This window comes from Somniosus microcephalus, chromosome 28 (genome assembly GCF_052327205.1).
Source record: "Somniosus microcephalus isolate GS21.2 chromosome 28, FLI_Smic_1.0, whole genome shotgun sequence".
Classification (NCBI taxonomy): Eukaryota; Metazoa; Chordata; class Chondrichthyes; order Squaliformes; family Somniosidae; genus Somniosus; species Somniosus microcephalus.
The window spans coordinates 46,998,642-47,010,072 of record NC_141014.1 but is presented as its reverse complement, the minus strand read 5'-3'; the positions used below and the strand labels follow the sequence as shown (position 1 = coordinate 47,010,072).

Below are 11,431 nucleotides of genomic sequence, written 5' to 3'. Positions count from 1 at the left end.
TCAACAAAGTTTAGATTTAGCAAAAAATAATAATTAGGATGGCTTCTCAAGTGCGTCAGAACTACCACAAGGACTGTGAGGATGCTGTCAACAAGCAGATCAACATGGAGCTCTATTCCTCCTATGTTTATCTCTCCATGGTGAGTCTTGTATTTCTGACCACTTCACAATGGAGACTATGTAATGTTACTTTACTAAATTCTGTGCTGTGTCTAGCCCACCCCTCAATCTATGCACAGTAAATTCATTTTTTAAAGCTAAAATATAATGCAATTTATCATTTTGTGTGTGTCCATTAACAAACTGCCTCTCTGGTCCTTGCAGTAACTGAACCATATTATGAGTATCTTAATGACTCTCTTTCCTGGGCTCTTGAGTGTGTTGTTGAAGTTTATATTTGGAATACACTCTGCATTCAATGTGTGGAAATCAGAATTGTTATCCTCACTTCTAAATCACTCCATGGCCTTTCCCTACTTTGCTTTTGCAATAAAGGGATGTAATCTTAAAATTAGAAATAGCCCTTTTTAGGAGGGAAGTCAGGAGGCACTTTTTCACAAGGGTGGTGGAGATCTGGAACACTTTTTTTTTTTTTTTTTTTTTTTTTTTTTTTCTTTACCTGCTTTTCCCCCCCGCTGTGGATGCTGGGACAATTGGAGCTTTCAAGACAGATGCTTTTCTTGGGTAAGTGCCTCAAGGGGGATGGAGTAAAGCTACAGGTCAGCCATGATCAAATTGAATGGTGGAGCAGGCTCGCGTGGCTGAATGGCCCACTCCTGTTCCTAATATTAACCTTAGTTTTAACTCTCAGTTTGTGCCCTTCTGTCTTTTCGCTAACTCCCTTTGCCGTACTGGTGGTAAATCCGTCAGCCACTTTGACCCTACTCGGGAACTCTCCCTTAACTCTGCTTTCCTACTTCTTGACCTTGACCAAGCACTTCAAATTCTGAAGGTTTATGAACCTTTATTCCTTGGTATCTGGTTCTCCTCTGAAATGCCTTGATTAGTGTTGAAGGTGCCAAATTAATGCTGCTTGTGGTAATTTTAGTTCCATGGGATGAATGTAGCCAGTAAGATTCAGACTAGTTTCTCCTCTTTGATGTACTACATGAATTGTGTACTGTGACTAGACTCTACTTTAATGGGTTTGTTTCTAGTGCCCCTTGGCAATAGATCTGGGCCAATATTTGCAAGTTACTATTTAATCTGCTCCCACCATCCTTTCAGGCAGTGCATGCACTTGAGTTTCTTCCTGTAGCCTCTGGTTCTTTTGCCATTTCCATTGGCCAGTTTCCCTATTGTTAGGGGTAAGATTGTCCACTTGCTACCAGGTTAGTGAAGTAAGTAGGCCGGTGCTAGTTTCCATGTACTGCAAGTTCAGTGAGAATTGAACCCTTTGAATTAAAGCAAAATCCAGGTTGGCTTTATGTACAATACCCATGATAGATCTGCCATGGGATACCCAACGACTTTTCTGATCTCTCCATAGTCCTTCTACTTTGACCGGGATGATGTTGCCCTGCGTCACTTTGCCGAGTTCTTCAAGGAGCAGTCGCACGAGGAACGGGAGCACGCGGAGAAACTGATGAAATTCCAGAATCGGCGTGGAGGCCGAATCATCTTGGAGGACATCAAGGTTTGGCTCAATAAACGAGTGACCTTCTGTCTGGGACCTGTAGACTGATTGTTTCAAATACTTTCTAAAGCCATTGGTTCCAATTTATAACAAACAGGCCATTTGGCCAAGTGGGTCTATGACCGAGTTTATACTCCACGAGCCACCCCCCACTGTGCTTCATCTAGCCCTATCTGCATATCCTTCTATACACCTCTCCCTAGTACTTATCTAGCTTCCCCTTACCTACATCTGTTATTTGACTCCAGTAGTTGTGTTGGCTTAATGCTGTAGTTCTATTTTCTTCCAACACATTGGTTCATGGTAACATTAGATATTTGCACCCCTAATTTCCTTCAATACTTTGTTTGTTTGTTTTTTGTTTATTCCATTGTACAGTGAATTGTCTGAATTTCCCTTTCCAGAAACCAGAGCAGGATGAGTGGAGCAATGGTCTGGAGGCGATGCAGAGAGCTCTGCAGCTGGAGAAGAATGTCAACCAGAGTCTGCTGGATCTGCACAAACTCGCCACTGTTAGGACTGACCCTCATGTAAGTTCTTGAAGCTGTAATGTGGGCATTTGTTAAGTTGGAGGTGGTGGTACCGTGAGCCTATTCAAAAGATCTTCACGCCCAATAGCTTTGTGTTGGTGCCTTTTAGGTTTTTGAGTGGTGGGAGGTTGGCCTACTGTGGACATTGACCAGTGAATGTGTCCCAGTGATTTTAGGATCGATGCCCCTATTCTGCAGGAAGTTTAATCTAATGATGCAGTAATTCCATTAATCTCAATTGCACCACAACACTATCCTGCAGTCCAAATGGATTGAACTCTTTTGGGAAGCTAGGATGTTCCTTGAAATCTGCTGCTGGACATAACTAGTTTCCCTCTTTTTCCAGTTGTGTGACTTCCTGGAGACCCACTACTTGGATGAGCAAGTGAAGATGATCAAGAAGCTTGGAGATCACATCACCAACCTGAAGAGACTGGGAGCCCCTGAGAATGGCATGGGGGAGTACCTGTTTGACAAGCACACCCTGGGGGAAGAGTGACTGCAGGGATGAAGCCTATTGTGTTTAGTACTTGCATTTATAATTGTGTGCGAGACGCCTGTCCTGTAGGGAATGATGGCTTGTGACTTTGTGCAAGAGCTGAGAGACCTGGGCTCTTAATGTGAAATGTCACTAACTGTAAATAAACTGTTCTATATTTGACTGGATTTTGTCTCCTTGTAAATTTTAGTGGTTTTTGTTCCAGTTAACATAACTTGGTTACATTTCCAGTATTACACTGGGCTGTGCAGCAGTGTTGTCATGGGATTTGGTCATAGAATGGTTACAGCACAACAGGCCATTCGGCCTGTCGAGCCCATGCTGGCTCTCTGCAGGAGCACTTTGGCTAGTACTATACCCTACCCTTTCTGTGGAGCCCTGCCATTTTATCCTTCAGGTACTTGTCTAATTCCCTTTTGGAAACAGAGATTGAGTCTGCCACCATCACCCTCTCAGGCAGTGCATTCCACATCCTAACCACTCGCTGCGTTCAGTTTTTCCTCATGTTGTCTTTGGGCCCCCTTCCAATCGCCTTAAATCTGTGTCCTCTGGTTCTCGACCCTCCCGCCAATGGGAACAGTTCTATTTATTTTTTTTGGCAGGGTAATTTTGATCTATTTAACTTTGATATTCTATGTATTTCTAAGAAATTTGTCGATCTTGTGTTGCAAACAAACTGCAATGCTGTAATACAACAGCTTAATGTACAAAGGTGTGTTCAGCCAAATGAGCTAATGGGACCAGGGACCCCAGAAGCTTGGTAAGAAGTAGGTTTTAGAGTCTTAAAGGAGGCAGAGAGGTTTAGGGAGGGCATTCCAAAGCTTGGGCTCTAGGCAGTTAAATAGAAGTACTTGCTGCCATGGTGATGAATATTCCCCCTGCCCTTGAGAGCTTGGAGAGTTATAATTTAGCCACTACAATGAAGTACAAGTTATAATAAACACAAGGATGATTTGCTGTGACTGTGTTCTGTCATTTCAGTCCAATGAAGAGAAAGCTCTGGTTTCGCATTCTCTAAGAATTATATTTTCCCTGGGGAAGAGCAGTTTGTATTCAGTAAACTGCTACAGATCCCCATCAGTCATTAGCGGGGGTAACTCCGTTAACAAACTCACCACTGCTGCTATAGCCTTTCTGGGCAGAGAAACAAATAACTGCTGCACAGACCAGCAATGTTGGAGCTCACTGAACTCATGATAAGGGGATTACAATTGATGAAGTGGTGGTGGAGGAGAATCAACAATTGCCATATCGGCTTGCTATCCACATAACATAATTAGAAGCAGGAGTAGGCCATGCGGCCCTTGAGCCTGCTCCACCATTCAATAAAATCATAGCTGATCTTCAATCTCACCTCTACTTTCCAGCCCGATCTCCATATCCCTTGATCACACTACAATCTAAAAATCTATCTCAGCCTTGAATATAGTTAATGGTTCAGCATCCACAGCCCTTTGGGGTAGAGAATTTGAAAATATCTTACTGGGAAACTGTGAGTACCCTACTGGGCTTTGTTCTGGGACCACTCTCCTTCCCCCTCCCCCACCATGTTTGACTAACCTGCCAACACTCATGGTCTTGGGTAAGGTATTGGAGGACGAGGAATACGTGCGGAACTGTATTCCCACAAAATATAATCCTTCCGGAAGGAGTAAATGTATTTCACTAAATGCACAAAGTAAAACCCCCAACTTAAATAGATACTTCTCCTGAAACTCTCTTCCCCCTCCCTGCCTGTTCCATCAATGTATAAACCCAATACCGGCAGCTCCTCCATAAATGTATTGATTGGTATTCAGGCCCATTGTGCAGTTCATACCAAATAGCAATCATCCTTTCCAAATCCGACTGCATCTCCATTTGTGTCCTTCACCCCCAGGAATGGATTCATCCGTTGATGATGCTGAAGCTGCAACACGCCAGTGTTTACACGCTAATTTAGGAACTTCGCTGAGAACTGCAGCGGGTGCAATGAAATTGCCGTCTTCAGCCATTCCACGTTGATGTCTTTGCATCTCTCGGAGGCATTTCTGGGGTATCTGAGTCCCCACATTTCACACGATAATGAGCCGCAATTCTACGAGTCGGGATGGGTTTGCGTGCTGACGGGTTTCATGGCTTCATGTTTCAGACAAAACAAAGTCTTCAGCTCACTCGATGTGAAAAACTTTACAGGCGCCCGTGTTTTAAGAATTACATCGAATTTACAGCACAGAAACTGGCCATTCGGCCCGACTGCTCCGTGCCGGTGTTTATGCTCCACACGAGCCTCCTCCCGCCCTTCTTCATCTAATCCGATCAGCATATCCTTCTATTCCCTTCTTTCCAAACTTCCCCTTAAATGCATCTCTGCTCTTCGCCTCAACTACTCCATGTGGTAGCGAGTTCCACATTCTCACCACTGAAGAAGTTGCTCCTGAATCCCCTGTTAGATTTATTAGTGACTATCTTATATTTATGGCCCTCAGTTCTGGACTCCCCCACAAGTGAAAGCATTTTCTTTCCATCTACCTTATCAAAACACCTTCATAATTTTAAAGACCTCCATTAGGTCACCCTTCAGCCTTCTTATTTCTAGAGAAAAGCGCCCCAGCTTGTTCAGTCATTCCTGATAGATATAACCTCTCAGTTCTGCTATCATCCTTGTAAATCAAATGTGCACCTTCTCCAGTGCCTCTATATCCTTTTTGTAATATTCTCCTTCGAGCAGAAAAGGCTAAGAGGAGATTTGATAGAGGTGTTTAAAATCATGAAGGGTTTCGAAAGAGTAAATAAAGAGAAACTGTTTCCAATGGCTGAAGGGTCGCTAACCAGAGGACACAGATTTAAGATGATTCGCAAAAGAACCAGAGGCGACAGGAGGAAAAACGTTGTTACACAAGGAGTGGTTAGGATTGGGAATGCGCTGCCTGATGGGGCGGTGGATACAGATTCAATAGTGGCCTTCAAAAGGGAATTGGATAAATACTTGAAGTAGAAAAAAGTTCCAGGTTCCTGGGGAAAGAGCGGGGGAGTGGGACTAACTGGATTGCTCTTTGAACGAGCCGGGACAGACTCGATGGGCCGAATGGCCTCCTTCTGTGCTGCACTATTCTATGATTCTATGGAGACCAGAACCGTGCACCGTACTCCAAGTGTAGTCTAACCGAGGTTCTATACCAATTTAACACGTTGAACTCGGGTGCGGTTCGGCTGCAAGCACTCCCCGCACTGAGGTCAGAACGGCACTAATGGTAACTGTTTGCATCTCACAAAATCTATGAGGTCGACGTTCACCCCGCTCCGTGCCGATACATTTCCTACAGTCTGACTACAAAGAAGCACAGCCCTGGTAGCAGCTCCCCGAGTGACGGGCTAGAAAATACACAGAGAAACATAGAAGATTGGAGCATCAGTCGGCCATTCGGCAACTCGAGCCTGTTCAGCCATTTAATGAGATCGTGGCTGATCATCCAAATTCAGTACCCTGTCCCTGCTTTCTCCCCATATCCCTTGATCCCTTTAGCCTCAAGAAATATATTCAAATCCTTCTTGAATATATTTAATGAATTTTCCTCAACTGCCCTGTGTGGCAGAGAATGTCACAGGTTCACCACTCTCTGGGTGAAGAAATTCCTCCTCATCTCAGTCCTAAATGGCTTCCCACTTATCCTTAGACTGTGACCCCTCGTTCTGGACTCCCCGCCATCGGGAACTTGCCTGTTTTTTCTGGAAGAGAAATTTCTGTCTTTACATCCGAAGGGATTGTGTGATGGGGAGAAATATTTAATGGAAAGTCAAGCCTCATGGGTCCCGGTTCTACAGAATCTGAAAATGTGAAATGAATAATACTCTGGTGTATGTTCCATAACACACAAAGATGTTTCCAATCAATTTATTCCATTTTTAGAATATTAATTCACGGGATGTGGGCGTCGCTGTCAACGGCCAGAATGTATTGCTCGGCGCGAGTCGCACTGGAGAAGGTGGGGGTGAGCCGCCTTCTTGAACTCCGTGCGGTGAAGGTACTCCCACAATGCTGTTAGGCAGTGAGTTCCAGGATTTTTACCCAGCGACGATGAAGGAACGATTGTAGGAAAATTCATCGATAGCGAAGGATGATTCTCAGCACCTTGAGCTTTAGAAAAGCAGCAAATTGTCATTTAATTCAAATGAGAGCATCAAACAACGAGAGACTTTCCGATTTGAAGAAGGTCAAGGAACCCAAAAGCAGTGACATCACCGAGACTGATCTCCCAAACCTGCCGGTTTTCCATAGCTCTGATTGGCTCTGGGTCTCCCCCCCTCCTCCCCGACACCCCCTCTCCTTTGTTAATTGGTGCCTGGATTCAGGAAAGATTCCTGATTGGCTCTCAGGGATTGTCAATCATCATTGGTGATGTCATTCCTTGTTTGAATGCAGGCTGTCCCAGTAGTATAAATACAAGAGCTTGAGTTAGAAAGGGTTAGTTTTTGAACTTTCTAGGTGCTAGTGAGCAGTAATAGTATAACAGGAAATAGTGAAGATGGCCTCCCAAGTACGTCAGAACTACCACAAGGACTGTGAGGATGCTGTCAACAAGCAAATTAACATGGAGCTCTATTCCTCCTATGTTTATCTTTCCATGGTGAGTCTTGTATTCCTTGTTGCTGTATTCTTAAAAGCTGGACATTCTGTAGTTCCATGAACTGGCTTTAAACTATATTTCTCTTGACTTTCTTACCTGGGGAAGCAATCTTTGAGCAGTGAGTACTTCAGGGTGAGCTTGTTGTGTTGATGGCCTGCTCCTTGTAGTAGCTGCACTCTGTTGAGCAGGTTTAATATATGGAACGAGCTCAGCTGCTGCCTGAGTTTGTAACAGAAGAGCACAAACCTGGTCAAGTGACTGTTGGTGCTTGTTGATATGAAACAAAGTTCAGTTTCAGTGTGGTGACTGTAGTGAGTGACATGATGGCAGGTCCTCACTAGCTTTCTCTTCAACTGGAAGTGAAGTTCTGGGAATCCTGGTGTTGAAGCCTTGTTCACTGTGCCTAGATCTCTTTGGCTACAAGGCACTTTGGGAGGTAGTCAATGAAGCCACCTGTTATGTGGGAAATGCAGCAGCCAATTTGTGCACAGTAAGCTTGCACAAACAATGAGACTCATCAGATCATCTGTTTTGGTTGAGGGATAAATATTGGCCTGGGAATCTGGAGAGAACTCCCCTGTTCTCTGAAGTAGTGCCTTGAGATCTTTCACATCCACCTGAGGACAGACAGGGCCTCTGTTTAACATCTCATCTGAATGACTGACTGACTGACTGACTGACTGACTGGAAGTAGAGGAGGGACTACTTATCCAGCAGTAGAGTTTAGTTTGACTGGTCATGAAATATAATCTTGAACTGTAGTTTATAGTTTTTATTTGTTGGTTGACTGTTTCATCCTGGTTCTTGGGAGGAGAAGCTGGCCAACATGTTCAGATTAGTGAAGTGAATTGCATTTTGTTAGTTAACCAATGGTATCTTCAGGATCAAGGGAGAAGCCAGGGACAGGGTACTTGTTTGGATGATCAGCCATGATCTCACTGAACGTTGGAACAGGCTCAAGGGGCCGAATGGCCTACTACTGCTCCTATCTTCTATGGTTCTATCTATTTTTGCAAGATTAAGAACTCACTAGCTAACTAGGGGTAAATATAATCTTGCATTGTATATGAAGATCTAGGTCTGCTGAAGCTGTTTAAAATTCTCTCCACAGTCCTATTACTTTGACCGGGATGATGTTGCCCTGCGTCACTTTGCCGAGTTCCTCAAGGAGCAGTCACATGAGAAACACGAGGATGCTGAGAAACTGATGAAATTCCAGAATCGGCGTGGAGGCCGAATCATCTTGGAGGACATCAAGGTTGGATTCAATAAATGAGTGGCCTTCTGTCGGGTTCCCCTTGTTTCCAATACTTTCTAAAGCAATTAGTTCCAATTTGAATCCATGGTTCTGGTGGCTTAATGCTGTCATTCTATATTCCTGTGACACATTGGTTCATGGTAACATGGATTTCTGGCTGCTTTTCACCCCTGTTTTCCTTGTGCTGTCTTGTGTCTTTTTTGTTTAATTCCAATTCCAATTCCAATTAAAATGCTTTATTGGCATGAAAGTTTACAGAGAACCATATTGCCAAAGCTTACATAGCAAAAAGGTACAGTTTTCCAACATTCTGTAGGTGTCAATCGATTTGACATTTGTTGGGTACATACAATATTACTTTTAAACAATATTAATTTTAAACAGTCTTTGTACTTCATTTGGTACGTTCAATATTAATTTTTAAACAGTCTTAATTTTAAACAGTCCTCAGGTTGTGACATGTTGTTACATATTTGGCCCCAAGGTATGGTCTGTCTCCTTCTCCTAGGACTATTCTCAATTTTGACAGATCATCCAATTCCTTGAAATCTGGGGTTGTTTGGCTTAGCTTGTTGAATAATATGTTTCTTGATGTGTTGAATTTTTCGCATTTTAGGAGGAAATGCATTTCTGTTTCAACCTCGCCAGCCAGACATTGATCGCATATTCTATTCTCTCTAGGCTGCCAGGATTTCTTGTATCTGCCTTTTTCAATTTCCAGTTGGTGGTCGCTTAGTCTGTACCTGGTGAGGGTCTGTCTCTGTTTTGTGTCTCTGATGGTCGTGAGGTAGTCTGCCAGTTTATATTCTCTTTTTAGGGCCCGGTAACATTCTAATCTGCTTTGGCTTTCGGTTATTTTGTTCCAATGTTCCAGGTAGGTTTCTTTGCATTTTTTAATGATTTGGTTCACTCGGATTGGTGTTTGGGCGGCTGTGTTGGTCTGGGGCTGGTCAGGGTCCGGCTGAGTACTTAGTTTCCGTAGCAGCTGACTCAGGGGACTCTTTTCTGGGTTTAGCTCTTGGGTCTGAAAGGCTTTGAAATGAAGGGTGTCTGGGGAGCTAGATTTGAGGTGATTTAGGAAGTTTAGTGCTCGTTTTTGGATGTTTATTATCAGTGGGTATCTGCCTAGTTCGGCTCTGCATGAATGTTTAATTCATTGTAAGTGAACTGTGATTTTCACCTTCAGAAACCAGAGCAGGATGAGTGGAGCAATGGTCTGGAGGTGATGCAGAGAGCTCTGCAGATGGAGAAGAATGTCAACCAGAGTCTGCTGGATCTGCACAAACTCTCCACTGGGAGCACTGACCCTCATGTAAGTTCTTGGTGGGTCTTTGGGTATGTTGGAGGTGGTGGAACCTTGCTGTCCTTGAGCCGATTCAACAATCTACATGCCCAATCGCTTTGTGTTGGGGTGTCTCCTGGGTTCTTAAGGGGGTTGGGGTGAGGATGGGACAGTTGGCCTTATGTGGACATTGAGAATAAGTGTGTCGCAGTGGTTCCAGGATCTAAGCATCTATTGTACAGGAATTACTAGATCATTTGAGCAAATTTACATCATCTCAATTACACCACTTGACTATCCTCCAGTCCAAGAGGATTAAAATCCCAACTCCAGAGGAAGTGGGGGGAGCTTGGATGTTCCTTGATATCTGCTACTGGCCATAACTAGTTTCACTTTGTTTCTTTTCAGTTGTGTGACTTCCTGGAGACCCACTACTTGGATGAGCAAGTTAAGATAATCAAGAAGCTTGGAGATCACATCACCAACTTGAAGAGAGTGGGAGCCCCTGAGAATGGCATGGGAGAGTACTTGTTTGACAAGCACACCCTGGGGGAGAGTGACTGAAGCTTATTGTGTTCAGTACTCGTGTTTATATAATTGTGTGGGAGACCCTGTCCTTCAGGGAATGATGGGTTGTGTGACTTTGTACAAAGAGCTGTGAGACCTGGGCTCTGTAATATCAACTGTCACTAACTGTAAATAAACTGTCCAACATTGGACTGGATTTTGTCTCCTTGTAAATTTGAGTGGTTGCTTATTTTCTGATAACATTTGGTTGTCTTCAGAGAAGAGCTACGCTGGGCTGTGTCCTCTGCGATGGTGTGCGTTGGCGACGTATTTCTTCCACCAACTGCACCGCCTCAATTACGCCATGCAGCTCCTGTTTGTGAAAGTGGGCGGCATGCGTGCCAGCCTGCGGGAGCTGCCTGTCTTCTACCAGGAACTGCTATGGGTTTGGAACTATGTCGCTTCCAGGCGGAACTCTCCCCCCGTCGGGAGCGGCGGCTCTCCTGCGGGAGCTGTTGCTCAGGAATCCACACCTCCACGACTGTGGGTTCGGGTGGCTGGCGGCGTGCAGGGCTGTGCCTGGCAAGGTGACCAGAGTCGGGTATCTGCTGTATGGCGGAGGAGCTGGCACGGCGCCTGTCCTGGGCCAACGTCCGGCTCGCAGTCAAAGCCATCGAGTCAGTGAAAGTGGCACTGGGCCCCGGCTCCACTAGGTGTATCGTGGCGGCTTAAGCACGGGGGCGATCCCGTCCGAGCTCACCCCCGTTCAGACGGAGTTCCTAATCGGCGCCCGGCCCCGAAACTCTCCTCGGGAACCGGCTCCTCACAACTTGCGCCGTCTCGAGGAAAGACCCTCCGTGCCTTTTCATTCCGCGCGGAGGAGTTTCCTGCACGGGCTGCTCCTGCGCGCACACACACTCCACTTTGCCGTCTGCTGTCTGCACACGCCGTGGCGTCTTGCTGACCGGCGGTGGCGGAGGTCCCCAATGGAGGGCTCTCTACGCGGGAGTCCTCCCTTGTTCCATCGGGGACTTGGCCTGGAGGGTGTTGCACGGAGCGGTCCTGTGCAATATGGTTTTAAATAGGTTCACAGACTCCCAGGCCGCCTGCAT

General features: G+C 45.2%; 2 protein-coding genes across 2 annotated transcripts; both read left to right on the top strand.

Annotated features, from left to right (window-relative positions):
* On the top strand, positions 1 to 2,832 carry LOC147099763 (ferritin heavy chain, oocyte isoform-like). Its single transcript, XM_085969136.1, has 4 exons — positions 1 to 140; positions 1,490 to 1,636; positions 2,041 to 2,166; positions 2,513 to 2,832. The coding sequence occupies exons 1-4, from the start codon at positions 39 to 41 to the stop codon at positions 2,663 to 2,665; spliced, it is 528 nt and encodes a 175-aa protein (XP_085825262.1). The 5' UTR covers positions 1 to 38; the 3' UTR covers positions 2,666 to 2,832.
* A 4,288-nt stretch (positions 2,833 to 7,120) lies between these two features.
* On the top strand, positions 7,121 to 10,613 carry LOC147099762 (ferritin heavy chain-like). The gene is made up of 4 exons (XM_085969131.1): positions 7,121 to 7,272; positions 8,384 to 8,530; positions 9,717 to 9,842; positions 10,221 to 10,613. Exons 1-4 carry the CDS (start codon positions 7,171 to 7,173, stop codon positions 10,374 to 10,376), a joined length of 531 nt encoding a protein of 176 aa, XP_085825257.1. The 5' UTR covers positions 7,121 to 7,170; the 3' UTR covers positions 10,377 to 10,613.
* Positions 10,614 to 11,431: the final 818 nt, after the last annotated feature.